We start from the raw sequence: 27,678 nt of genomic DNA, 5'->3' as shown, positions 1-27,678 counted from the left end.
CGGCGGGATGGGACTGGTAAAGGGAGGTCCCCTCTCACTGCCAAGGCTGCCACTTTGTGACCTGCCTCTCCCCTCTTGAGTCTGGAAGCGGACCCTCAAGGACACACTAGCTTCCCGCCTCCGGTGGTCAGGCCCCCATTCCCACCCCTCAATCCAGAAATCGGTTTCTCTCCTTCTAAATTCACTTTGGTCTTCCTATACAAACGTCCTAAAGGAAATCAGTCCTGAATATTCATTGGAAGGACTGATGCTGAAGCTCAAACTCCAATACTTTGGCCACCTGATGCGAAGAGCTGACTCATTTGAAAAGACCCTGATGCTGGGAACAATTGAAGATGGGAGGAGAAGGGGACGATAGAGGATGAGATGGTTGGATGGCATCACCGACTCAATGGACATGAGTTTGAGTAAACTCCGGGAGTTGGGGATGGACAGGGAGGCCTGGCGTGCTGCAGTTGTGGGGTCGCAAAGAGTCAGACACAACTGAGCGACTGAACTGAACGGAACTGATATAAACAGTGCCAGACCTCTCAGTGTGGCAGCCCCGAGGCATTTACGGCCAAGCCGGAGGGACAGTGGAGAATTTCTCTGGGGGCCCTGTGGGGGAAAACAGGAAGTGGTAGAAGCAGTTGGGCAGCGCCTGGAGAGCCTTGTGCAAAGGGGCCCCCAGGTTCATCCATTTGACAGGGTTCACACAGTGTTCACGTGGAGCGCAGTGTGGATATCCCGACTACCCAGCAGCCACAAACTCCCAACCCTTTGACTCTCCTTTAATGCCACGTGAGGATCTCCTCTGCCCAGCCCTCAGGAATGTTTGTCCTTCATCTGGCTCCACCTCTAGGAGGCAGCCACCCAGCCTCAGTCATCCAGCCCAGGAAAACAGAAGACACGAAGGAGGAACTGTCATTCGTGCACGTCCCAGATCTCAGAGAGCAGCGGGGGAAGCTTCTTATCCTGCAGGCGCAGGGCAAACACTTGCTCTGAGTGGACGCTGCTCAGTGTCCGGAGGCTCACCAGTTTCATCAGCATCCTTGGGAACATCAGTCGGTCCTAGGAAAGGAGAGGGACAAGTAGGGCCTTTTGTCTCTCCCCAGGGAAGAGGGGCCAGGGGGAGGGGAGTTGGGGGAGAGGCAGAGAAGTGGCTGTGCTCAATGCAGTCAGGGAGGGGTTCTAGAAGGGAGAGCAGGTGTGCTGGGGATGAGCTGTGGAGAGGAGGGAGGAGGGACAGCGGGGAGACTCACATGGGGGTGGTGGATGGAGACGTAGGCATGCAGGGCCTCCACATATGTGTGTTGCAGCCTCTCTACCTGGAGCTGGTCCTGCACGTTGGGCCGGTCTACAGGTCACCAACAGAGTTGAGTGGCAGGTCTGGCCAGGGTCTCATTTCCATACCCCAAATCACAGCCCCAGAAATAGGGACCTGCCGCACCCAACCTCTCCCATCCCACAGGAACACAGCAAGGGCCTCCACCCCCACAATCGTTGTCCCATGGCGCCTGCAGCCCTCTCTGATTTGAGTCTCTCGCTGGTTTTCCCTCTTGCCCCTCCTCCGCACCTGCAGAGAAGATGCTGATAGCAATGAGCAAGGCAAACTCAGCATCATTTAGCTGCAGCTCGTTCATGGCTCTCGAGAACTCGAAGATGGGGTTGATGAACTCCACCTGCAGCCCTGGGGAGGAAGAGGAGAGGCTGGGGACTGTGGCATGGGCTTTGATGTTCAATCCCTAAGTCATGTCTGACTCTCTTGCAACCACAGAGACTGTAGCCCACCAGGCTCTTCTGTCCATGCGATTTCCCTGGCACAAATATTGGAAAGGGCTGCCATTTCCTTCTCCAGGGAATCTTCCTGACCCCAGGATTGAAGCTGGGTCTCCTGCACTGGCAAGCGGATTCTTTACCACTAAGCCACCAGGTGAGTCCTGTGAGACATGGGCAGCATGGCTCAATTTTGGAAGCTACCAGGAAACTCAAGTCCCCAGGCTCTGCTGTGTAACCTTGGATAAGCTTCTTAGCCTCTCTAAGCCTCTTCTGTGAGGTGGGAATCATATCTGAACTTACAGAATTGTTGTGATGGTTAAATGGTAAAGCATACAGACCCCTTTGCACTGCACCCAGCATATAGGACATTCTGAATTAAATAATCACAATAATAATTGTTAGGATTCTTCTTAGAACTCTTCAGGGCCCCACATTACTAGAAATAGAGGCAACTCTATGTTTGTTTACAAAAAGACTTCTTCACTGACAACTAGCCTTACTTTGAATAGTAGCAATTCATTTCATTTTCCACATCACAGGGGAGACAGCAGTGTGCTGAGGGTGTGGACTCTGTTGTTGGACTCCCTGGGTTTGAGTCCAGGCTCTACCACTTCCTAGGCTGTGTGACCTTGGCTAAGTTATTTAAGCTCTTTGGTTTTCCCATCTCTAGGATGGAAATAATAATAGTACCTACCTCATAATGGGTCCTTAGAATAATGAGTGGCACATGTAATAACTGCCATATAAGTGTTTGTTGAATAAATTTAAAAAAAAATAGAACCAGTCTTCTTACTGAGAAGACTGAAGTTCAGTAAGTCATGACTTGTTCTAAAGGACAGCGTTCTAATGAATGTTTCTCCCAAACACAGTCAAACTCTCCCCACCCTACCCCATCCCTAGGTTTTCTCGGATGTCTTTTAGCAACCGTCTGCTAACTTTTCCATTCCAGGCTTCTCGATTAGTCACTTCCTGTGCTTTCACCCCGATGTTTATCAACTGTGTCTTGATCCACTTGTGGACAAGTTCTGTTTAGAAAGCACTTCTTGGTGAGGTGTCTAGCCTTGAATGGCGCGGAACAGCCCCCTGGGAGGACGAGCCAGTTTTAGAGTTTTATCTCCCGTGAGGGCCCACTGCTGCTCGCTGAGTGAGCACCCCCAATGTGCTCGGCTCACGTCACTAGTCACTCACACGTGCAGCATATGGCAGTGGAGGTAGAGGGGGAGGGAGACCTACCCAAAGAGCACCGCCGTCCTCCTCCCCTCACTGAAAACATGAGAAACGAAAGACAAACACTACGGCCTGAGAACCGCTTATATAAATGAATCGATACATAGATGCAGATTCAGATGGCCCAAGTCCATAAGTGCCGAAAGACACACGCAGACATGAGAACAGGCAAGGGTTCAGAAGGGAGGGTGTTATGAAGGAGAAGGCCGTGGTTGGGTAGAGAAAGGGGGCAGGGCTGGGCTTCTAAAGAAGGAAAAAGTCATTACATCACTCCTGTTAGGTGTCTCTATGTTCAAGCAGCACACCGGGCACTGTAGAAGGCTAGAGGTGCCCACACAGCCCTCCCATGCCCTGTGGTGAAGGGAGTCCTACCTAGAAAGCTCACTGGGTGGCCTGTGATCAGACAAGAGCTGGCCTGAGTCACCAGAAACCTTTCTGAACTCTGCCCTGGAAACCAGGATCCTCCAAACCTGAGAATAGAGTCAGCATCAGCCCTATTTTACAGACCCACTGACTCAGGTGTGAAACCACTCAGTCTCTTGTTCAGCCTCAGTCCTGTCCCTCCAAAACACCCTCTACCTTCCAACCCTTCTCCCACAGCACAAACGGCACCAGCAACTGAATATGAGGAAACCAACATTGCTTAGCCTGCAAGCAAGTATCAGATAGACAACAGCACTGTGACTAATTCTTGGAGAAAGTCCTCCAGCTATGGGATGGGGACAGAAGTGTTCCCTCTTATCCTAAAACTGCCCCATCTGGGCATCTCTGCTGTGTTTTAACGCCAATGCCACGCCTCCTCAGAAAGCACAATTGAAAGGAGGAAATCAGTCCGCGTGATCCTTAAAGAGCACGTCTGTGAAAGGTTTTTCGTGATTGACTACAAAAGGGCTCAGTGAGGTTTTCAAGTATTTTTCCTAGCTTTTCTTCAAGCAAATCTTTTCTTCCAGCAAAATATTATTCAAAAGCACAGCATATAATGCAGATTTAAATGGAGCTTCTTGTTTGGCTAAAGTTAGGGTGAAGGACATGTCTGCTCTAAGGTGACACTGTGGAAACCCTGCCTCAGGTTCCTGGGAGCACAGTCTGAGAACCACTGGCCTAATTCAACAGAGACCAGGAATCTGTGTGGGGCAGTTAAGGGAAAACTATCAGGATTTCAACTTTCTGTCTTGGAAAAACAGGTGGGTCCTTCCCTTTGCAGCTGCCCAAACCCCGGGCCTGCAGCTCTGTAGTCACTATGGATCCCCTGCATGACGGGACAAAATGCATCTGTCCATCCAGCCCAGCCCGTGTGTGAGTTCAGTCCTCACCTGCTTTGGCAAAGTCTTCCCGGTTATAACTGAAATCCTTGAGGAAGGTGATACTCTCACTTCCAGGGTTGTACCTCCGAGAGGTCTCCAGGAGCATCACCTGCACACAGTGATCAGGCTGGTCTCGGCCTGGGGCACCTTCGAGGAAAGGGCAGCCCCTCATCCCTACTTCCCGGGCCGGGGGGTGGGGGGAGGACATGGCTTTCCAGGGGGCTGGCTGGAGGCTCCTCCCACAGACATCCCTTCACCCCCATGCCTGCCAGCCACCTCAATCGCAGACGTCTTCAGCAGGGCGATCTGGTCCTCCCGGCTGAGCTGCAGGAAGCCTGGCAGCTGTTTGGCAAAATCCACGATCTCCTGCACAGAGACGATGGCCAGCTCGGTGAAGTGAGCAAAGCGCTGCTGACGGGCCTCCCGGCTCTGGGGATCTGGTGCCATTGGCCAAGGCTGCCCAGAAAGGCAAGGAGGAAGGAAACAAAGCGCCCTGAGTCGGACGTCAAGAAGCACCTGGGGCTCTGGGCACAGCCGTCTCGTCCCCAGGGCTCTCAGGTACCGTGACTCGAAGCTGGTCTGAGAAGGAGCGCCTGTTACACAGCTGCTGGGCAGCCACTAGCTTCTCAATCATGCCCAGCTGCTCCGGGCTGAGCTGGGGCAGGACTTGGGGAGGTGAGGAAGCCCTCGGGGGTGCAGATGTGGCCTGAGCCTGTTCCTCCTCTTGCCGCTTCAGTTTCTTCAGACGGATCTGTTCTTCTGATAAGACACCTGAGAAGAGAGCAGGACAGGGTGAGGAGGGGAGAAGCGGGGAGACAGGAAGCAGGGATGGGGCACAGGAATAGTTTGAGGCTCCAGAAAAAAAGAGAGCATTGGTTACAGACAAAGAAGATACAAAAAAACCCCAAAACACATGCTATGTGGCATATGGGATCTTAGTTGCCAGACCAGGGATGGTCTGAGCCCCCTGCAGTGGAAGCTCAGAGTCCTAACCACTGGACCATCAGGGGAGTCCCTAAAGAAGAGACTTTAATCCACTCTTAGGAAGGCCTGCAGACTCAGCTGCCTGTCTGCCCCCAGACCCTGGCAGCCACACGTCCCCTCTTCCCCATCAGCCTAACCGCCCCCAGCTCCAGTGTCCAGACACTCACACTCCTCCCGCATGCCCGCCTGGCGGCACTTGCGAAGGCGGCACTCCTGGCACTTGCGGCGCATGTAGGTGTCCATGGGGCAGTGGCCCCCGCTGTGGCAGACGTAGCGTGCCCCTTTGATGACACTGCGGCGGAAGAACCCTTTGCAGCCCTCGCAGCTCAGCACGTTGTAGTGGAAGCCGGAGGCCTTGTCCCCACACACGCTGCACAGCTCGTTCCCCAGCATTTTGGGGGCGGGCCCCTTTTTCCGCTTTTGTGGACGAAGCTCTGGATGCAGAGAAGAGCCTTCATGTTCTTCTTCAGGGAGAAGGCTTAGTGCTCAGCTGGCCACTGGCCACTGAGCACCTTCATTCACTTCATTATACCAAGACTAGTCTCTCTATTCTAAGAAAGTAGCTCTCATACGCCAAGCTGTCCTAGGTACTGTCTGAGCCCTTACAGGCACTGATCCTTACAACCACCTACAAGATGGGTGCTCTTATTATTTCCATTTTACTGAGGCTCAGAAGAGCCTAGTGTCCGACTCTTTGCAACCCCATGGACTGTAGCCCACCAGGGTCCTCCATCCATGGGATTTTCCAGGCAAGAATACTGGAGTGAAGAGCCTAAGACAGATGCAAGATTTACACTCAGATCACTTATGTCAAGTTGACGCCAAAGCCTTTGGACTTAACCCCGATCTCATAAGGTAAAGAGCCCTGATCCCAGATCCAGGGAGCCCCCTCCTCCAAATCTGGCAGCTCCTCACCTGTGGACTCTGGAGGGGCCTCCACACCAGGGAGCAGGGCCGCGGGCTCTGGCGCCTCCAGCCCCACCCTTGAAGTGCCCCCAGCGGACTGTGGTGTGCTGGATTCCTCCCTGAGGATGCACTTGCTGCTTCCCAAGGGCTGGCTGCTTGCATCTCGTGCATCTGGTTCCCACAGCTCCACTGCAGAGTCTGAACCCCAAAGGACAGACACAAAGGGTCTCAGGTCCCCTACATTCTCCTGGGAAACTGCAAGTCTATCTCCGCCCACAGAGGGCAGCAAAACGTTGGCTTTGGCTCTGGGACCCTGGGATTGTTGTGGGCTCTAGGGTGAGCCACTTGTAGTCCCCTGCACCTCAACACGTTAATTGAGGATGTTAACCTCTATCCTTTGGGCGGGGGCTGAAGTCCATCCATCTCAGAGATCAGACAGAACTCTTGAAAGCCAAGCTGGGTAAGCCCTGGACATGCCAAGCCTCCCCAGCAGCAAGCCTGGATTGAGAAGGATGGCAGGTTATCTGCCAGGGCTAGGCACAAGAACCAGGGCAGAGGTAACCCGGGCAGAAGGAGGTCAGCAACACCCACAGCAGCTCTGAACTGCTCTCCAGGGGAGGGCAGAAGGCAGGTCATGTAGGAGGCTGATTCCCGCGGGAGGAGAGGAGCCAGGGCCCAGGCTCAGGGGAGAGGGCTGGAGTGAACACGCTTACCAGGAGACACATCAGGCACAGGAGCCTCCAGCCACAAAGACATCTCTTCCCGGAGTCCTGGACATTACCGAGGGACTGTCCTGCAGGAAGGATCCAGGTTACACTCTTCCCAAACTGGGCCCCTTCCCCTCCTGATCCTGCCTTTTATCTCTCCTCATATATCAGCTTATGTTTACCTGCCATGTATGTGTTAGCACCTGTGCCAAGGCTTTTCATGCCTTCCTCACAACATCCCTGTGACATCAGGGCTACTCTTAAACTCAGTTTACACATGAGCAAACTGGAGTTACAAGACACGAAGAAAATTGCCTATGGCCACGCAGTTAGGCAGCAGTAGAGCCGAGGTCGAGTCCCAACTCTGGTCTCTCCGACCGTCGACAGCTCTGATGTCTTGGCTACCGTGCCACCTCTTCTCCCTGGCCCCCTCCAGGCTGTCAGGGAACGTTTGACCCCCCCACCCCCACCCCCACCCCCGCTTCTGTCAGAGCCCCCTCCCCTTACTCCTGCACTGGGGACCGCCGGCGTTGGGCCGAACCCGGGACAAGTTCTGTGATCCAGACTCCCTCCACCCCGCGATAAACACCGCTAGTTAAGACAAACCTCCCTCCTGCCACTTCCCGGGACAAAATTTTCGCCTCCGGGAGTCACCCAAGTTCACACAGAAGACCTCCTCCTCTGATCGCGACAAGTTATTCTGGGGCTTAGAGCGAGCGCTGCGCTTTCATCACCACCCTCCCTCGCTGCTCCCCAAAGACCTCCTTTCTAAAGCCCCGGGACACCCCGCACCCCCGCCCCCACTCCCGGACACGCAGACGCAGAGTCCGAAGGCAGAGCTGAGGCGCAGACCCACCGGTGCCCGGGCCGCCAGACTTCCCGGCCGGGGCAGTCTCTGGAGCCCCCTTGCTGGGAGAGCAGGATGCTGCAGTTCCCGGGTCCGCAGGCCTCGGCGGCGGCCGGGGCGCCCGAACTGAGCGAGGCAGGGGCTGGGAGCCCGGGGCCAAGCGACTGGAGCCCGAGCCTCCTCGCCCCCGCCCCCGGCGCTGACTCCGCCCCTGCCGGCCGGCCGCCCCCTCGGCCCGGCGCCACCGCGGCCCCTGCCCCCCGAGCCCGGCGGCAGCATGTCCCCGCAGAGCGGCCCGCGGCTCTCCCCTTCCTCTCCTCACCCCGGCGGCTCGGAGCGGCTCTTACACAAACCGCTGCCTCCCAGGCACCACCACCACCCAACTCCCCGCAGCCTCCAGCGTCGTCCCCTCCCCTCCGGAGACATCTCGCAGAGCAAAGGTCCCGGCCCGGCCCGGAATTACGACACCGAGCCCCAGCCTGCTTTCCCAGTCTCCCTCCGCCTTCCCTGCCTCGGGAAGGGGCCGAGCAGCTCTCCCCACCATCTCCAGGCCGGGGCCAAGCTGCGAGAACTCCAGGGGTGGAGACGGGCAGGTTGCTGGGCCTTCCAGGGAGTTTCTGACTGTGGGTGCCCTGCGGGGGGTGGGGGTGGGGGCCTCCGAGAGGGGAAGAGGTTGGGGCGAGGCGGGGATGGAAAGAAGTCGCTTCAGCACTGGATGGTCTGGGATGAGAGGCTGTGGCTCTGGGTACCAGCCCGGAGGACCTGAGAGGGTGTGTATAGGAAGGGTTCCATCACAAGTGAAGGCAGGCCCTGTCCTGCTTCTCCTGAGGCCATAGCCCTGCCTTCCTGGAACCCCACTGCCTGGAACACCGAGGTCTGCCCTGAAGGTGGACACCTCATTTGATTGATTTTACCTCCCCTGTAACAGAACCTGACATAGAGTAGAAACAAGAGTAGGTACTGTGGTCCCGTTTGTTGAATGAATATAAACAAGGAAAACAGTTTGATCCTCTTCTATCCTATACTTGTTACCTCGAGTCAGTTTCATCTCCACAGCACTGCTTCAGTGCACCGGCTCTGAGCTCAGGTTTTGGATTCAAATTTGGGCCTTGCCTCTGCCTCTTTTTTGCTGTGTGATCTTGATTAAGTGGGCTTCCCTGCTGGCTCTGGCTGTAAAGAATCCACCTGTGATGCAGGAGACCTGGGTTTGATCCCTGGGCTGGGAAGATCCCCTGGAGGAGGGCATGGCAGCCCACTCCAGTATCCTTGCCTGGAGAATCCCATGGGCAGAGGGGTCTGGCAGGCTACAGTCCATGGGGTCACAGAGTCAGACACAACTAACCACAGCACATAGCACTTGATTAACTAAGTTAGTTAATGTCTCTGAAGCTCTGTTTCCCTATCTTTATAACAGGGATAATAATAATGGCTTTTACCACAGAAGGTTGTCGTGGCAATTAAACAATGTATCAGATGGCAATTAAACAATGTATCAGATGGATCGGCCCTAGTAAGAGTACTAGAGATGGCAGCAGCAACCAACCTCCCAATCCCTTCTGCAATGGGTCTTCCCATCACCTTGACTCTGAACACTATTCACCTTCCAGTGCTTATTTCCTATACAGCCCCCTCACTATCTCTTCTGGTCCTTGGAGCCATCCCAGGAGGGAGGAAGGGCACAGTAACTCTGGAGAACACTGAGCTCAGGTCAGAGCCTTTCCCAAGACCACACACAGTCAGCGGCCGAGCTGGGATTGGAATCCAGATGTCCTCACTTGAGTCCCGTCCTCTTTCTCCTGCGTCAGAGTCCAGGATGCTTGTCTCGGTGCCTCTCAGGTCTGCTGGACCAGCTAAGCGCGGTGCCTCTCAGGTCTGCTGGACCAGCTAAGCGCCGAGATGGGCGAAGGTTGTGGGGGGGCTGCAGTGGGAGAGGCAGGGGTCCCTGGGGATGCTTCAGTGCAGATGTGGGAAGCAAGGGGCTGAGGTTACTGCTGGTTGCTCCCCCGCCCCACTCCCAGTTTCCTGCTCACAGGCTCTTCCTGTTTTGCTGTGAACTCCAGTTCCCATGGGTCCCGCATTAAAGCAGAGAAGGACAGGAGGCCAGGGCGGGCAGCCAGAGGGCCAGACACAGAGATGAACAGGGCACCAGGGAAGAGGAGAGGGAGCAGGGCAAGAGTGGACACGGGGTGGGGGGAACTGGGTGGGAGAGGCACTGGGCGAGCAGAAACAGCAAAGAGCTTGGTGAAAGACGGGAGGAAGGTCAGGGTGGGGCAGGGGGAACGGGTGGAGGTTGGGGAGCAAAACTTGAGAAGACAGCAGGCTGGGCGGTGTTGCAAAATCTGCCCATGTATTCATTTTCACATTTCAGAAAAGCCCCTCTGACACCCCCCATCTCAAAGTTCTGCCTCCAGCTCTTGCTCTTGTTCCCTCTCATCACAAGGTCATCCCCTCACAAGGCCGGCACCCCGGGCTGGGCATCTCTGAGTCACGAGCACAAGGCCCCAGCTGTCCTGGGAAAGTGAAAAACCAGGGACTCTGGCTCTTGGGCAACTGAAACGGTTCCGTCTCAAGCACGTACATCCTCTCCCGGCTCCCTTCTCCTCCAGCGGCCAGAAGGGTTGGCGCCACTGAGACACCCAGCACTCTGGTCTGGGGTCTGATGGCCTTTCTTCTGGGAGTCGGGAGGAGACCCTCATTCACTCCAGATCCTCAGCTCCTCTCCTCACACCCTCGTCTCCCCCACAGGCTGGGACTGAGGACCACACGCCAGCCGCCTCTGTCACCCTCCGACCCGGGCCAGAGCCGGCTGCTGAACAAGCAGCTTAGGGCGCCATCTCTCCCCACGTCAGGGAGTCAGCCCCAGCCTTGTCTCAGGAGGAGGAAGCGTGACTGCCTGAGTTACCCCTTCAGGTTACAGGGGTTCAGGAGCCTCCCCGTGAGGGGAGAGCAAACCACAGGGGTCCTGGAGACTAAGGACTGGGCCCTGTTCCCCAAGCCAGGGCCAGCAGTCAGTTGCTTGCAGCAGGAATCGCCTCTCACTTTGCCAGACCCCCAAACCCACCTACCAGTCTCCAGGAGGTGTCGGGTGTAAGGCCTCCCCGTCCCTTGGGGGCTTTCCTGTGTGCTTCCTCCATCCTGAGAGGAGGCATCCTGCCTGGGAGCTCCATTTAAGATCTTCCCGCTCCCCACAACCTCCAGAGGGAATCTGAAGCCAAGACAGGCGCATCCCCCAGCCCGTGGTCACATGCACCACTACATAACTCCCCTCAAAGCGCTCCCCTGAAGCAGGCCACAGGGTACACTTGGCGTACAGAGGAGGAGGGGGGCAAGTGCTTCCTGCTGCCTCCCTTACGATTCTGGAAGGCTGCAAAGTGTGGGGAGTGGGAGGTGGCGGGGGGTGGGGGGGGCGGTCATCTTTCAGGCCAACCAAGTAACTTCTCAACCTCCCAATCTTCCTGGGAAGAACTCAGGAATTCCAGGTCGGTGAGTTCAGAGATGATAGACAGCAGAAAGGAAAAAAAGAAAAGCAACATTTATTAGGTCCTATGACATACATTTATCTTTGCAGGTATTATTTTATTTCTCCTTATATATAAAACCCCAAGAGGTAGTTACTAGCAGGAGGGGAAATCTCAGATTTGAACACAAGTGTAGCTGACTCAAAAGCTCAAACAAGAAATTCCCACCTCACTCCATTATACAAAACTACCTTCCCAATTGGGAAAAACAATGAACTCACACGGATTTAGGTTCACTTCTGCCAACAAAGAGTAGAGCAGTGGTTCCCAAACGTGGCCTTCTTTTCAGAGATTCTGATTTATTTGGCCTGAGGTAGGAAGGGGATGACAGAGGATGAGATGGCTGGATGGCATCACTGACTCGATGCACATGAGTCTGGGGGGACTCCGGGAGTTGGTGATGGACAGGGAGGCCTGGCGGGCTGTGAATCATGGGGTCCCAAAGAGTTGGACACGATTGAGCAACTGAACTGAACTGAGGCCCATGTATCCATCTACACATCTATTCTTTTTGCAGCTGTAGCTAAGAATCAAGATGTGGGAACCATAGAACCATCTGGTGGAAAACATGCGGAAGCTGGGGGTCCAGCAGTCAGGGCTCCACGTTCGGCTCTAACATGTGCTGTGATGCAATCCTCACCCTTCCTGGGTTTATTTCTCACCATCAAAACTGAAATAATATCTTCTCCATCAATACTTCCTACATCGGATATTTGCAGGCACAAAGAAAACAGAAATATTTGAGCAAGTGGGAAGAAAAGCAAAAGATGAATTTAAGGGATTTTTGTTCTACGTGCCAAAATTTAGTAAGCCTGAGATTTACACTCTGATATCACAACAGTCTGGCTACTTTGCAAGGAGAGTAAGGGGCATATTAAAATGAAATATTCAACAACTCCCATTAATATGCAGAATTTTGTTAATTAACCATGTCCCGTTCAACCCCATCCATGTGAAAAGGTTTCCTTTGCTAGAAATCTCTTTATTGAAAATATTTGGGGGCCACTGAATATAGTTAAACAATGCAGTTTGAGTAGCCTGTGAGAAATAGTCTGTTTATAACAGGACAATTTGACTAGAAATCAGAAAACCTGAGTTTTAATCCAGTCTCCTAAACTGTGTGACCTTGGACAAGTCACTTCCTCTTTTAGGATTTGTTTTCTTATCTGTGAAGAAAAGGGGACTAGGTTACATCAAGGATTCAGAGATGCGGATTTATGAAGCTTATTAATGGTCTTCATGAACTTCTTGGGATTGTGTACAAAATTCTATTTGTGTATGGACATTTTTCTGAGAGCCTTCAGCTCTCAATTTCTATTCATTCCTCCATAACAATTTTGGAAGCAAAGTTTAGATCCTGAAATATATGTAAATAATTCAATCTGGAGTTCTGGGGCAAAATAATGACTCTGCTTTCTTCCACATGTTCTGATCAGGTTTTATTTCTCCAATGATCTGAGGTAATTGGCTACTAGGGGCCAGACTGAATCAAAGCATCTCAATGGCCTTTGACCTGACTTCCTGGAGCAGTGAGTCCCTCCTCAAGTTCAGAGTCACAAAGATCTGAAGCCAGACTGGCTTCACCTATATCCTAGCGATGAGTGCCAAGCGGGCCTCTGTCTGATTCTGTGGAAAGCCCATCTACTCCTACTGTATGATATCCTCTTTTCCCTTACCCCTAAAATATCTCCCCACTGGTCTGAAATGTCTCCCCTGAGGATTCACTGCTTTGGTTTTGGAGCCTGAACATCCTGTGCAACCCAACCCCTTTGAGAAGAGGCACAGCATCTCGATTCTAATCATCTAAAACCTGGAAGTGGACGGGTGGGAGGAGAGGGAAAAGCACTGGAAGGGGAAGTGAGAGAGCACCTTAAGCTCTGCTCAGGAAATGAGCAGTAGGCTAGACTGGGACCAACCTCAGGCACACAGGAAGTCCAAAGGGCTGGTACACCCTGTGCCCTACACCCCGAACAAGCCTTCTTTCAGGGAATAAGAGCCCGGGCCAAGGCTCAAATTCCACCCCTGGGCCACCCCTCGCCTCAATTCGGCACGGGCTCTGGCTCTAGGTCAAGCCTGACGGCACCCCCCGGCCCGAGGGGGCGCTCGCTCTCCCGGCCACGGTCCAGCCGAATTCAAGAGCCACCTTGGTACGTGGGTCTCCGTGACCAGAGGCAAAATCCACGCTCAGGGGTCTCTTTACCAGGACGAGGTCTTCAAACCCTTTCTGCAGGGCGAGGTCGCGCTACATTCCCATGCTCCTTTTCCACCGCAGGATCGCGAACCTCCTACAGGAATTCCCTCCGGGATTCCTCCTCCCCCCATCCCTGCCCCGCGCCTTTACCAAGATGGCGGCGAGCGCACTTCCGGCGTGTGTTCTTAAGGGTGCGTCCGGGTGGCTGCTGCAAGTGTCACCCAGAGGGTTCCAGCCTCTGTGCTGCATAGACTATAGCGGTGATGGCGGGCAGGCGGTTTGGCTGGAGCCGGGCGGCTCTTCTCCAGCTCATTCTTGGTGTGAACCTGATGGTGATGCCACCCACCCAGGCCCGGACTCTGCGTTTCGTTACCTTGGTAATGAGAAATGGGGTCGCCAAGGGCTGGCCAGTGCTAGGAGGGCACCGGCCTGCTGGTGGAGGGAGGGGCGGGGCTTTGCTGGGGTCTAGGGTCTGGACGAGTGGGGAGACGACTGGCCTGCGGGGTTGGGGGCCAGGGTTCGCAGTTTTTGTGAAGCCCTGGGGTATTTAGGGTTGGGGGCAGGGTGCACGGAGTTCTGTATTAGAGGATAGATTGGTGAGTCTGCCTTGGGAGTGGGATGTAGTTCAGTGATTTATAAGAGATTCACTTCTAAGGCAACCTTTGGTGATTTTTTTTTCCAGTCCCCCTCCCCCACAACACACCTGCATTGCTTTCATTTCTTTCCCTTTCCCTCCTGTACTTTCGGTTTTCCCAAGGTCTCCAGCGGCACTGCTTAACCAAGTTAAGAGTCTCTGGAGGCTGCAAGAAGTTAGTGACTTCTAGTTTGGGGTTTTTCGCCGTGGGTAGAGTTAAGGCTCTCAACATGGGGCAGAGGTTGGCTCTGTGTCCACACCAAGGGGACCCTCTGACCCCTGGGCTCACCACTTTCTTTCCTCAGCTGTACCGACATGGAGACCGCTCTCCAGTGAAGACGTATCCCAAGGACCCCCATCAGGAAGACAAATGGCCCCAGGGCTTTGGTCAGCTAACCAAGGTGGGTCAGGAGCCAGCTCTCTCAGGATGAGCTGTGGAACTCACCAGACTGCTTTTCCCCATGTGGCTGCTGACTTTGGCCACATTTCTTCAGCTCACTTTCATCTGTGCCCAGATTAAAATGGGCACACACAATGCACACACAATCAACCCCTTAATAAACGACTTGTGGGATCAGATTAACCCATCTGCTTCCAACCTCAAGGTGGAAAGCAGCCGTGGCTAGCCCCCATTGTCCTCATGCGCCATCCCTCTCCCCCGGGGCCTCTTAACCCTTGGGTTTGCCCACAGGAGGGCATGCTGCAGCACTGGGAGCTGGGCCAGGCTCTGCGACAGCGCTACCGTGGCTTCCTCAACGCCTCCTACCACCGGCAGGAGGTAAGGCTGGGAACTCGAGAGGGAGGAGGGATCGGCTGTTCTCACCCTCTGCCCTCGGGGAGACTGCCGGTGACCCGGGCACTGTGGCCTTCCTCCGTGCGTCTCTGGTTACAGCTGCAGGATGAGGCGTCCACGGGCTGTCTGGAGCAAAACTCTGGAGGCTGAGTTGCCCCTGCTTGGCTTGGGAAGAAGCCAAACTGTTCAAGCATCCAAGCCCAGACCTAAGGGCCTCGCAGAGTAGTTTCCAACTCTGTGAAGTAACTCAGGCTTTCCATCCAAGTACTGTTACGGGCCAGGCACTGTGCTGGCACTGTGTGTAACAGTGCATCAGCCAGATCCAATCTGTGTCCCTCAGGTTGTTACTGTTTCCTTGAGGGCCGGCCCTATCCTGATCTTGCCCTTTCTAACTTCTTCCTCCCTTTTCACAGGCACTTATCTCTGTTCCTCATCTTGTTTCCTCTCCTGCTCTGTAAGCCAGTTATTAAGCAGTGTGTGTGTGTGTGTGTGCGTGCGTGTGTGTGTGTGTGTGTGTGTGAGATTAAAGACAGTTTCTGCCCCCAAGGACCCAGGCATCGATAAGGGAGACAGGTGTTGTAATAAACCAGGCAGGCTGGCAGACCCGAGAGCCTTGTTGAGTAAGCACTTTAGACTGGGAGGGGCATTTGACCTATAGCCATTCCCGCAGGAATTCTTTGCAGATGGGGGGACAGCAACCCCATCCGTCTAGGCTGGAAGATGGGTGGGGAAGGCCAGAGAAGGGGAGAAGGCCAGATGCCTGGTGGATTCACAATTTGCTGGGTGAACAGCAAGAACTGGGGCCCCACTGTGAGGCCACAGCTGCCCCCACTCCCCGACTCCCACAGGTGGGACTGATGTTGTCATCTCTGCAGGTTTATGTGCGAAGCACAGACTTTGACCGGACGCTTATGAGTGCGGAGGCCAACCTGGCTGGACTCTTCCCGCCCGACGGGATGCAGCGCTTTAACCCAAACATTTCTTGGCAGCCTATCCCCGTCCACACCGTGCCCATTGCCGAGGACAGGGTAAGCCTGGCCCGCCCTTCTCTCGAGGTGACGGCAGGCACGACTCTGGCCTTTGGCCTGCTGATCCCCGACTCCTTCTCTGCCTCTGCTTACCCCCGCTCTGGCCTGCAGCTGCTGAAGTTCCCCTTGGGCCCATGCCCCCGCTTTGAACAGCTGCAGAATGAGACCCGGAGGACGCCTGAGTATCAGAACGAGAGTATTCAGAATGCAGTGAGTGGGGCTGAGGTGGAGGGCACCACCCCAACCTTCAGCCCCGGGCAGGACTGACCCCCTGATCGTGTTTCTTAGCAATTCCTGGAGATGGTGGCCAATGAGACGGGGCTCACGGACCTGACGCTGGAGACCGTCTGGAATGTCTACGACACGCTCTTCTGCGAGGTGAGCGGCTCAGGTCTTCTCTCACAGCTCGGCAGGCCCGGTGGCCAGGCCAAGTAAAACACCGTGCCTGATGCCATGCCCCTGGGGAGGTCCAGGCAAGCTGCCTCTTGTGAAACAGAAGAATTTCCCTCACGGGTGAGAAAGAACCTCAGAGTGGGAAACAAGTTTGTTGATGGTCAGCAGTTCCCACTTCTCCCCACCCAGAGCTCTCGTGGTATCCAACTCCATTCTGCTGAGTCACATTTTTGGGACCCGAGCCTCTTTTCCTGTTCCCTGCCTCCTCGAAACCCTCCACCACGTCTCCCGGTTCCAGACCCTCTGCCTCCCCTCACACACACGCAGGCACCATCCCAGCGGGGAAGAGAGCTGCTCCCGGGAGAGGCTCTGGCCTGGGCCGGGGAGCTAACCTGCCCGCTGCCGCACACAGCAGACACACGGGCTGCCCCTGCCGCCCTGGGCCTCGCCCCAAACCATGCAGCGTCTGAGCCGGCTGAAGGACTTCAGCTTCCGCTTCCTCTTCGGGATCTACAAGCAGGCAGAGAAGGCCCGGCTGCAGGGGGGTGAGTGACTAGACCAGCATGTCACTCCCCTGAAAGAACCCGACAGCGTTAGAAACTTTCTGCAGGGGGGGCTGCTTCTCACACGCTCAGTTCTCTGCCTGAAGAGTTCTCCACTCTTTGAGGACCCGTGAACCCTGGTTATCCTGTCAGTCATCAAAGCCTCCCCAGCCCCCCAAGTGCTTAGCATGTCTGTCACTAGTACCAGTGACCACAGTTAGGCTGGTGTGTATCTTTTGTGTGTGTGTGTGTGTGTGTGTGTGTATCTCTTCTGCCATTCATATTCTTAAGTTTCACCTGTATTAGGAAACCCTCTGTCCCCTCAAATAACTCCCTACCTCCCCGAAAGGACCACCAGGGGCCATTCTGAAAGAAGGCCAAGAGTAGTACACAGGCCACACACTGATCTGAGCGCTCAAGGGAGCGCCAGCTGCCAGACCTTTCCAGCGTCTCGGAAGTTCTCCGAGTCTTCCCCTGACAGAGATCCCCTGGCTGGTGCTGCTGTCTAGTGCTCCCTGAAGCAGCCTTGGGTTTATATTTGTTCCCAACTGGAGTAATTCTTCAACACAGGCAGGGCCTCATAGCTTCTTTATGAATAAGTGGGCAGGTTTCTGCATCCGTGTTGAAATAGAGGTATCTTGTTTTATCTTGCTGCCTTCTGTAAATTTGAAAGTTCTTAAGTGGGATTCCTCTGACGTGTCCTCTCTGCTGGGGATCAGACCCAGGGCTGGCAGAGGGTGAGAGAGGCCCTCAGGTAGGTCTGGTCGGAGGACGGTGAAGGCTGCAGCCGCTGACACCGGGGGACTCTCTCCCTCAGGCGTCCTGCTGGCTCAGATACGGAAGAACCTGACGCTGATGGCAACCACCTCCCAGCTCCCTAAGCTGCTGGTCTACTCTGCGGTGAGCTCCCCCGGCCCCCAGGGGGCTCAGGGCACGCGGAAGCTGGGTTCTTCCTCTCTTCGGTATCTGGGGTTGGCGGGGGGAGTGGTGCTGATGGGAAGCCCTCCCCCTTACAGCACGACACCACGCTGGTGGCTCTGCAGATGGCATTGGGCGTCTACAACGGCGAGCAGGCCCCCTATGCGTCCTGCCACATGTTTGAGCTGTACCAGGAGGACAGTGGGTGAGTGGAGCACGCAGTCTGCCCTCGGGAGGGGCGCCCAAGTGGAGGGAGGGGCTGTGGGCAGCCTGTGGGGACGCTGTTGGCCTGGAGAACCACTGCCCACCTGCCTCCCACCCACCCGCAGGAATTTCTCGGTGGAGATGTACTTCCGGAATGAGAGTCACAGGGACCCCTGGCCCCTGACCCTGCCCGGCTGCCCCAACCGCTGCCCGCTGCAGGACTTCCTCCGCCTCACGGAGCCGGTTGTGCCCAAGGATTGGCTGCAGGAGTGCCAGCTGGCGGGCGGGCCTGCAGACACAGGTGAGTGGCCGTCTGCCTCCGTGCTGGCCGAGGCCCAGCATGGCTCCCGGTTCCTACCCAGAGGTCTCCAGAGGCTGAGGCACCTCCAGTCCTGGTGCAGGTTCCCAGACAGTCCCCTTCCCAGCCTGAGATGCACTCCTTGCCCTCAGGCGATGCCCGTCTAACAGCAGGAGGAAAGCCTTGCAGCTGGGGGGGAGAGGACCGTCTCACCCGCCCCCTACCACGTGTCCTGGCCCTCTCGCTGGCGTGAGCCCTCGATGGGGGCCCGCCTTTCCACTTGCATCCCGGGTTCGTTTCCTTTCGCCTCTACATGGGCCCCGGTGCTCCGTGTCGCCGCTCTGCCGGATCAGTCCCGGCGCAGAGCCCAACAGAGACTCCTCTGGCCTGCCTCCTTCTCCGGCTGCCACTCCCGTTCTGCCCCTTTCGGATGGGATCTTTTAGAGTTGCCTAGACTCTGCTGTCACCTCCTTGCTGCTCATTCTCAGATTCACACTGGACAGGCTTCTGTTACCTGCCACTCCACGGAAGTCACTGTTGTTGAGGACCAGTGACCTCCCCTTGCCCCAAAGCCAACTGACCAGTTCTTAAGTCAGCTCCTCTCACCTGTCAGCGGCGTTATGGAATCGGTCACTCCTTCTTTGACCACTTCCTTGCTTTCTCTGGTTTTCCTTTCCCCTCCCCCGAGGCAGCTTTCTTTACTAGCTTCTCCTCCCCACTAACCAGCGGATGGCCCCGGGTTCATCAGCCTGGCTCTTTCCCCACTGATGCCATCTACGCAAGTGAGCTTACGCAGCCTCATGGCCTCATGTTACCATTTCCATGCTAAGTTCTTTTTATGACTCGTGACCTCTTTCTCTCCGAGCTGCAGGTTCACATATCCAGTTGCAGACTTGAGGTCTCTACGTGGATGTCCACTAAGGCATCTCACAGTGGAGGTCTAAATCCATACGTTCTCCCTGCAGGCTTCCCCGCCTTAGTAGATGCAGCCTCAGCCACAGAGGTGCACAGCATATCCCGAGGTGCTATTCCAAGTGTCCCCTTCCTCAGACCCCCACCTCCAAACCACCAGCATATCCTGCCAGTCCAGTCTTTAAAATCTGGCTCCCTAGCTCAGTCTACCATCTCTTGCCGGAAGTACTGAAAAGCTTCCTAACGTTCTTTGTGATTTTGTTCTTGGCCCTACCAGTCTGTCAGCACAGCAAAGTTAAATTTTTTAAAAACACGAATCGGTGCACATCACTACCCTTCTCAGAACTGTCCAGTGGCTTCCCGTCACTTGGGATAAAACCCACGTTCTTCACTGTGGCCTCCCAGGCCCTGCTCAGTCTGCTCTGGTGATACTCTTTCCTAGACCATGTCAAGCTAATTCTCTCTTGCATTTGCTTCCCCCTCCCCCCCGGCTCCGCCCACTGGCCTGAGGACACGCCTCTCAGATCTGTGTCTCACTCAGTGACTCCAAGGCTCAGGTCAGTTTGCTGCTTTCTCGGCGACACCTTGCCTGTGACCTGCCTGGCTTTGGTTCTCTCGACGGCATCTGCCGCTAACCTGCCCTTTCTGTCAGTTGCCTGTCATGGTGCCTCCTCTCCTAGAAGGGAAAAGCCACACGGGAGACTGCGCCTCGGCCACCTGCGGTCTCCCGTTGTGGGAACGGCACCTGGCATGTGGCAGGCGCCCCAACACTTGCTGAACGAACACTGACGTGACCTTTCTCTCCTCCCCCGGTGCCGTGCTCAGAGGTGATCGTGGCCTTGGCCGTCTGCGGCTCCATCCTCTTCCTTCTCATAGTGCTGCTCCTCACTGTCCTCTTCCGGGTGCAGGCCCAGCCTCCTGGCTACCGCCACGTTCCGGACGGGGAGGACCATGCCTGACAACCACTCAGCCCCCTTCCCTCTGCCTCCTAGGGGAGGTGGGCTGGGCCCTTGCTCCTGACTATTGCTGCTCCCCAGCCCATGGACAGGAGACCCTGGGTTGGGCCTCCCTCTGATCACCCGCACCTAGATGAACAAGTGAGGCTCAGCTTGGCCCGAGGCACCTGTCACCTGTCACCCACGTGCCCAACGTTAACCAAGTACTGTGTCGGACCCTGGCTTCCTCCAAACGAGATTTGCCTCCTCCGTGCTCCCTTCTAAGGACGTGAAATGTAGACAAGTGCTCCAGTTTCACTCAGGACCTGGGAGGAAAAAACTGAAGGAGATGGTGCTGATCTGCTTTGCCTCTCTATCAAACCCTGCTCTCCCTTCCAACCCAGAGTCTTTGGCAGATGGCCCCAAGGACACGGTCTTGCCTCTCACCTCTCAGTGCTCATTTTAGCGGGAAGAATGGCCGTCAGGGAACCAGATCACCCAAGAGCCAGCCAGTGAAGTTTGTCCAGCTGAAGCCACCATTAACTCGAGTGAGACATAATGCTTTCAGCATCTTTGTCACCCCTCACCTTGAGCCAGTTGGAGGTTTGTGCTTGGGAAGGAGTCGGGGATGGCAGAGAGGGGATGGTGAGTTGTGGTACAGAATCCTGAAACCACTGTCCCCGCCCTTAGTGGGGCTGGGATCCCTAGGTTGTGAGCTGAGCAGCTCTAGACTGTGGCCCAGAACAGGCCTGAGCCAGCTTCCAGAGAATGAAGGTCTGGGACTCCTAGTGCTGGTTCTATGCCTTTTCTTCACTCTGGGGAGCTGAGAAGCCCTTTGACAAGATCAGAGCTGGAAGATCCACTCAGAAGCTCAGCTGGGTATGGTTTTATTGGCCGTGTGAATAGTGAGCACAGATCAAAAACCACTACCTGAGCACTGTGTGTCAGAGAGGAGAAAGGAGAGAAGCTCGGCTCCAGGCCACATACAGCAGAGGCCCCTGGGGCAGCGAGTCTGCCAACTCTGGAGTTCCTGGAGCTCAGTCCACGCACGTGTCCAGTCCCCATGTCGTGGTCCCAGTGCCCCAGCTCCGACGCTGGGACTCCAGCACCTCGGCCCTTTAATATGAAGCCGCCTCTTGTTAAAGAACTTGTTCTTGTGGGGCTCCAAGCCGCTGCTTGGCCCCCGCTTCATTAACATCTCTCATTTCTGAGTCCCAGCATCCTCCGGGCTCCAAACAAGAATGTGATAACCTAGGAGGAGTGAGACCAGAGGCACCTTCCATCACCAGCCTCTGAGAACTTAGAGCTGATGTGGGGAACCTAGCACTTGGTCAGGAGACACCAGGAAGCCGGGCAGCAGCCAGGCACTGCTATGGCCAAGACTCAGCGAGGAGGACGGCCCTCAGTCCAAAGAGACCGTGGGCTCCTGGTTACCATCTTCACTGACTATATCCTGGGGGTGGCTGGAGCAGCGCTAAGCTGGGGTGAGCCCGCACTGAACCTTGGGGAGTAGGCTCGGCTTGACCGGCCTCATGTACACTCACCCATCACAGAGGCCAGCGTGTCCCCCATGGGATTGAATTCATTGAGCTGCAGAGATAAGGGGATGAGCGTGAGGAGGGAGTGGAGGTACCAGAAGAGGGGCATGTGAGGAGTAACTGGTCATTTTTGATCCAAGAGGTTGAATCCCTGCCTCCTCCCATTTATCATTTGAGGGCCCAGGCCTCACCGACATGATACCAGAAGATTCTGGGTCATACAGCTGATACATGATCTTTCCTGAGCTTCCATCAAACACATCGATCGTCCTTAATTCATGGGGGGAACAACTTTTGAAATTAGGATCTGGGTATCGGCCCACGACAATGAGGTTGTACCGAGGATGCCAGCTTGCCTAGGAGATGGAGAGGCAGGTCACAGGAATAAATGCAGAATAGCGTTTAGAGGGACATCAGAAGTACCTTTGCCACTGACAACAACAGTTAAGACAGCTGCCAGCAGTTTAACAACGGAGGCGAGGCCTGCGTGGAACAAGAGACAAGCATGTGTGCGTCTGCCGTCGCAGATGTGGAACCCCGGCTGGCCTTCCTGTGACCCTCAGGACACATTCAGGCCGCCTCTCTCTGCGTTTCCTGACATCGTACCAGCTGATAAGTATTTTAACAGCAGCATGACCCGAGTGAAAGCGACAGTATAGTTGCTCAGTCGTGTCCGACTCTTTGCGACCTGTAGACTGTAGCCCGCCAGGCTCCTCTCCGTGGGATTCTCCAGGCAGGAACACTGGAGTGTGTTGCTGTTCCCCTTCTCCAGGGGGTCCTCCCGACCCAGGGATCTAAATAGGACCTTGGTTCTGAGCTCATCCCACGGCTCTCCCTCCAACGTCAGGGAGTTGAGTAGAAAATGGCAAGTGGCTGAAACGAGGGAGGATCCCTCTGTTCCCAGATCACCCCACTCAAACCCAGCAGCTACTGGGATGACAGAACTGGGTGGGATTTTACCAAGAAAGCTTTTCAAGGAAGTTCTGAAGGGGACAAGACACGGTAAGCAGGAAGAAAGAGGTGCTACAGGCAGCTGCTTGGAAACAAGTCACAAGTCACACCTGGGACACTGTCGGTTGGGCTGGCTGATTGATACCAAGAGGGAGATAAGGAAGAAAGGATCAGTGGGAACACCAACCGCTGAAGGGCCGATGTTACAGACAGCTTGGATTTGACTCGAGGTACGTTATGCTAAGTTGCTCAGTCGTGTGACCCTCAACTCTTTTGTGACCCTATGTGACCCTGTAGCCCACCAGGCTCCTCTGTCCATGGGATTCTCCAGGCAAGAATACTGGAGTGGGCTGCCATTTCCTACTCTAGGGTTGAGGTACACGGGGGCCATTCTGATACCAAATCATTATTGTTTCCTGAGTACTTCCTAGGCGCCAAGCATGTTGCCACATGCTTTTAAGTACTTGGGTCCAACCTCACAACCACCACCTGTCAGTCAGATACCGTTATTCCCTCTTTATAAATGAGGACATCGGGATCCCTAATGGGAGTGATCTGCTGAAGGTCTAACCTGGGGGCCGGGGGGAATGGGGTCTGCCCGCCTGAACTATGCTCTACTGACTACACAAGTGCAGGCATGAGCTCTGGAGGCCCGAAGCGGGGCTGTGGTTCTAGAGAAGAATATCGACTAGACAGCAGGAGGACTGGCGGGGCTCAGACTGGCGGCGGCGGCAGGCATGGAGGACTTGAAGGTTGGAAGCCTTGGGGGTTAAGGCTAGAGAATCTGGCTAACTAAGCCAAGTTAGCTCATGGGTCAGCTGCACACACAGGTCGCTGAAACTGAGGGCCGAACAGCGGATCAGGATCTCAGAAAGTGCCCCCACAGAGAGGAGATCTGGGCTGCGTGGAAAAAACTCAGGAAAATCCACTTATCAGAGAGACATGAAGAAGACTCAGCAAAACGGGCTCATGGAGCTGGACCAAAGGTGCAGAGCGAGCCAGGGAGAGAAGAGGGCTGGGGCTGCAGGCCTCCATGTCCGCGGCGCCTTCCCAGCATCACTTACCTTGATGGGCGTCAGGTGCTGGAAGTGGCGGTGAGGATGTGGGATCAGGCTTGGCGGGCAGTCCCACTGGCAAGCAGAGTAAACCCGGATCTCACTCTTCTGGTCAGTGGTCAGGAGCTGGGCTCCATCAGGACTGAAATGAGCTGGCAAAGCGAAAAGCCTCTGAGCTCAAGGGACCCCAGGTGGGCCCTATCCTGGCCCTCACGGGCCTCCTGCAGGGGCACCTCCCTCCCACTGCTTCCTAGAGACGGGTGGCAGGGCCATGATCTGGGCCGTGAACAAACACCCAAGAGGCTCAGCAGCTGGGGGCTGGCTAGAGACAGGAGGGCTCGGGACCTCGGCCTGGCTGACGCGGTGCGGGGTTAAGGCCCGGCTGAGTGGCTTCTGTGCTTTTCGGGAAAGAGCCTGAAGCGGGTCGGTGGGGTCTGCAGGAAGGCCGAGGTCTGGTATATCACACCTGCGTTGACAGGATGCCTGTGCGGCAGCGAGTGGAGGAAGCTGGATTTCCCTCTAACCTGGCGCAGGTCCCAGATTTTCACCGTTTGATCTACGGAGGCTGTGGCCAGGAGCCAGTCACAGCACGGGTTCAGGGCCACATGGGTCACCTTCTTTTTGTGCATTCTCAGATTCCAAAGCTGCGGACGAGAGCTCGGTTCAGGCTGGGGTGCAGAACCGAGGCTGGGGGTTGGGAAGGGAAGGGGAGGGCTTGGGCTCGTGAGAACGCACCTCCCTGCCGTCCATGTTCAGCAGGATCACGTGCCCCACGTTGTCTCCCGTGACCACCACTCGGCTTTTGACAGATATATCCAGGCTGCAGAACCAGACGCTGGAGGGAGAGATTGTGCTGTAAGACTCTTAGGGACAGAGGCAAGTTGCATTTATTCACTGCTGCAGCTCATGTCTCACACACGGCAGTCAATAAATATCTGTTGAGTGAATGAATATCTTGTCATGGACTCCCAGTGAGGAGCACTCAAGACTTGTCTACCATCCCGACGAAGGGTATGGGGGTGGTGGGGCTCAGAAACTTGTCCAGTTACTTCTAGGCTCAGGATCCTCACTTGGTAAGAGTCCCTGAAGCAGCCAAACCCAGAGCTGCAAGGCGAGTCCTCAAGTCGGGGCTTGCCCCCTGGAGCCCTGAGAAAGACTCAGCTGTTGTTTTCTCTCTCTACTCTCCACCCTCTGGGCCAAAGGAGAGGACACTCCAAACAGGGACTGCCCAACACTTCCTCACTGCTGGCTGGAAAGGAACTCCTGCCCCCTTCTGAGCACTTAGGGGAAAAAGCACACCAACTCTGAGCGAGCTTTCCGTCCCTGAGACCACTTGATAGGAAGGGATGTGTCGGGGTGGGGAGAGCGTCAGGGATCCTGATAGCCAGTCAGGAGAGTCCAGGTTCACACTTTTCCCCTCAAATCTCTGCTGCCCTGCTTTCTGCATCCCTTGTAAACATCTTTCGGGAGGAGGGCTCCTTGTGGAAGAGTAAGTCCATCTGTCACCTGTCCCGTTGCTCCTGTATTTCTTACCCCGTGTGGCAGCCAGTGCTAGGTAGAACCCCACACCCTCACACATCTCGGGAGCAGAGTCATCTCTATGACCGAAAACCAAAGTGACAAGCATTTTGTAATTTCTCTAGCCATATGCTCTTGAGCAGTCCAAAGTGCTTGGTGGACATGATTTTATCCATTTAGGCTTCCATCAAGGAGCTGGCCAGGTCATTACACCCCAGTGAAAGCAGGGAATGGAATCTTAAGTTCTTAGTTCCTGCTCCAGGCTTGAAGTAGTTTTTTAGACTAATGCCATGTTGACTTGTCCAGTGAGAATCCAGGTCTAGTCGGATACAGGAAGGACTGACAAGAGCTGAGACCGTTCCCTTGCCGAGAAAAGCTGAGGTTCTAGAACCTGTCCCTGAAACAGGAACCCACCTGGCCCAGAGGAGTAGCAGCTAAAGAGTCAGAGGGAAGGGTGAAAAGGAGCTAACCCCTTTCTTCCCTGTGCCGGGTTTAGAGAAAAGAAATGGGATCCGGGTGCTCTCGCCACAACTACACCGAGAGCCTAGAAGCCCTTTCCCCTCGAGTTAAAACTACTCACTTGCAGGTGTCTGAGCTGGCAAAAACTCGGAGAGTGTTGCCTTTAAAGTCTTGCAGCCTAGTCGTTCCCTCCATTGAGGAGGTGAAAAACTGGTTGGTATTGAGAGGGTTAAACTTCAGCCCAGTGATGCTCCCTCCAGCTCCAATCTAACACAAGGAAGAAAAAAGTCAGTGAGTGAGACTGGCCCGTGAAGTGGACAGAGCTTGGGTGCACATCCTCTGCCTGGACACGAGCCATCCAGGCCACACTTGGGGCTGGGCCAGCTTGGATGCCTAGACACTCGGCTGCTCTCCACAGCACTGTTTCTTAAGGTTCTCATTCTATACTTTTTAAAGAACACTCAGTAAATTGGTTGTTTCTGGTATACAGCTTTATGAATTTTAACACATTTAGAGATTTGAACCACCACCACCACCACCACAATCAGGATGCAGAACAGTTGTGCCACTTGCCCCCAAATCCCTCATGCTCTCCCACTGTAGTCACATCCTCCCCCGACTCCTCACCCCGGCAACCAGGGATGAGTTCATCACCATACAAGTTTTGCCTTTGATGGACTGTCCTATCAGTGACTCATGGTATGCAGCCTTTTGAGACTGGCTTCTTTCATTTCACTGGGTGCCTGAGCTTGTTCCAGCCCGCTCTGTGAATCTGTAGTGCATCCCATTTTACTGTTGAATATCCTATTGTGTGGATGTACCATAATGTATCATACAAGTGCTCTTTTCAGAAGAGCTTCAGCTTAGAACAATGGCTGGGTTAGGTGGGCTGGTGTCAGACCCGAGTGCCTCATTTTTTCGCAGACATACCAGACAATGATGATGAAGATAATCATGATAACATAGGTAGCATAACCTTATCAAGTGCTTATTATATATCAAATGCACTGTTTTAAGAATTTTATATCCTCCAGGCTCCTCCCCCAGTTCTCCTGTATGTTGTTGCTATCCCAGCCTTACTTCTACAAGGCCTCTCACACAACATTCACTTAACTCACTCAGCATACTAACTGGTACTTTCCATTCCCTCTATGAAACATTCTAACTGATGCCCATGGTTCACCAAACCCTTGCTGCTAGTAAGTTAATCTGCTCCCACTAGCTGAGTTCTATGCTTATGAAGGGTTAGTTGTGTTTGTTCTTAAACCTAGATATGTCAGTTGTACTTTGTATTGTAATCATGTAATTTAACTAAACATGTAATTTATTAAACATTTGAACTTTAAACACAAAACATTTCATTAAAATGTAATTTAATTAAAATTGATGAAATATGTGCAAAAAGAATGACCACTGTGGTTTCTGTGAAATCCATATTGAAGACTTTGGAAAAACTAGATAAAGTTTTGCTAAAATACGAGTTGTTGAATTAAGCATGGGAGAGATACTTATAAACAATTAGGGTGGGAAATAGTGAAAACTTAAGAGAATCTGCAATCAGACTGCTTCACAACTGATTTTAAATTATGTCTCCACTTTTGGGAAATGGAAACTAGACACTGTAAAGTATGTATTATGGATTCGGTTTATGTAAGACCAGGTGAACCCGAATCAGTGAACACTTACTACAAGAAAGGACTGGCCCTATGTCAAAGCATTAGTAATAAACACTTATGTAAACATTTTAAGGTAAAATGCATGCGTGTTCTAGCAAGGGTGGATTAAGTTATTGACAGCTCTTGCACTGAGAAGGACTACATAAACCTGGACAAAATACAAAAAAGAAAATGTGTTTGAGACTTTCCAATTCCAGTGACGGTGGGTTAGCTGGTTTCAGGCCAACCTTCTGTCAAGAAAAGCTAGAAAAGGTAGATGAGGTGCATGTTCTCAAAGGAAAGTTTCTGAAGTCAACGAAGAGCTATCAAGGCACCAAGGACTTCGAAGTCCAGCCTCCTAGAGAGAAGAGAAGCAGAGAGGTAAGTTTGACATTTCAATGCT

The 27,678-nt window shown here is 54.3% G+C and overlaps 3 protein-coding genes across 16 annotated transcripts in view; 1 reads left to right on the top strand and 2 right to left on the bottom strand.

The window, feature by feature from the left end:
- Nucleotides 1-754: 754 nt before the first annotated feature.
- On the bottom strand, nt 755-15,372 carry NR1H3 (nuclear receptor subfamily 1 group H member 3). Of its 10 annotated transcripts, XM_069554083.1 has the most exons (11): nt 13,452-13,621; nt 9,334-11,559; nt 6,893-6,972; nt 6,189-6,377; nt 5,441-5,707; nt 4,852-5,060; nt 4,566-4,745; nt 4,299-4,398; nt 1,556-1,669; nt 1,242-1,336; nt 755-1,050 (listed from the first exon to the last, which is right to left on the bottom strand). In XM_069554083.1, the coding sequence occupies exons 3-11, from the start codon at nt 6,933-6,935 to the stop codon at nt 904-906; spliced, it is 1,344 nt and encodes a 447-aa protein (XP_069410184.1). In that variant the 5' UTR covers nt 6,936-6,972; nt 9,334-11,559; nt 13,452-13,621; the 3' UTR covers nt 755-903. The 10 variants fall into 10 exon arrangements, with proteins under 10 accessions (XP_069410184.1, XP_069410181.1, XP_069410185.1 ...); XM_069554080.1 differs by lacking the exons at nt 9,334-11,559; nt 13,452-13,621 and adding an exon at nt 14,900-15,372; XM_069554084.1 differs by lacking the exon at nt 13,452-13,621 and having other exon boundaries at nt 9,509-9,748.
- On the top strand, nt 13,371-24,594 carry ACP2 (acid phosphatase 2, lysosomal). 4 transcript variants are annotated; one of them, XM_069554093.1, is made up of 11 exons: nt 13,371-13,819; nt 14,382-14,477; nt 14,768-14,854; nt 15,745-15,897; nt 16,009-16,107; nt 16,186-16,275; nt 16,703-16,835; nt 17,650-17,732; nt 17,849-17,955; nt 18,080-18,255; nt 19,990-24,594. In XM_069554093.1, the coding sequence occupies exons 1-11, from the start codon at nt 13,706-13,708 to the stop codon at nt 20,121-20,123; spliced, it is 1,272 nt and encodes a 423-aa protein (XP_069410194.1). In that variant the 5' UTR covers nt 13,371-13,705; the 3' UTR covers nt 20,124-24,594. The 4 variants fall into 4 exon arrangements, with proteins under 4 accessions (XP_069410194.1, XP_069410193.1, XP_069410195.1 ...); XM_069554092.1 differs by having other exon boundaries at nt 13,658-13,819; nt 16,706-16,835; nt 20,073-24,594; XM_069554094.1 differs by having other exon boundaries at nt 13,658-13,819; nt 16,706-16,835.
- Nucleotides 20,971-27,678, bottom strand: part of DDB2 (damage specific DNA binding protein 2) — a 19,848-nt gene continuing 13,140 nt past the window's right edge. Inside the window, exons 4-10 of one of the 2 annotated variants that reach the window (XM_069554089.1) lie at nt 25,742-25,887; nt 24,379-24,478; nt 24,110-24,287; nt 23,653-23,795; nt 21,829-21,993; nt 21,644-21,689; nt 20,971-21,350 (exon numbers count right to left, since the gene is read on the bottom strand). In XM_069554089.1, the coding sequence (XP_069410190.1) occupies nt 21,301-21,350; nt 21,644-21,689; nt 21,829-21,993; nt 23,653-23,795; nt 24,110-24,287; nt 24,379-24,478; nt 25,742-25,887 (828 nt within the window). In that variant the 3' untranslated portion in view covers nt 20,971-21,300. Of the gene's footprint in view, nt 21,351-21,643; nt 21,994-23,652; nt 23,796-24,109; nt 24,288-24,378; nt 24,479-25,741; nt 25,888-27,678 lie in introns of both variants that reach the window. The other variant, XM_069554088.1, reaches the window with a different exon arrangement.

The sequence above is a fragment of the Ovis canadensis genome, chromosome 15 (assembly GCF_042477335.2).
Source record: "Ovis canadensis isolate MfBH-ARS-UI-01 breed Bighorn chromosome 15, ARS-UI_OviCan_v2, whole genome shotgun sequence".
Lineage (NCBI taxonomy): Eukaryota > Metazoa > Chordata > Mammalia > Artiodactyla > Bovidae > Ovis > Ovis canadensis.
This window is presented reverse-complemented; position numbering and strand designations above follow the sequence as displayed.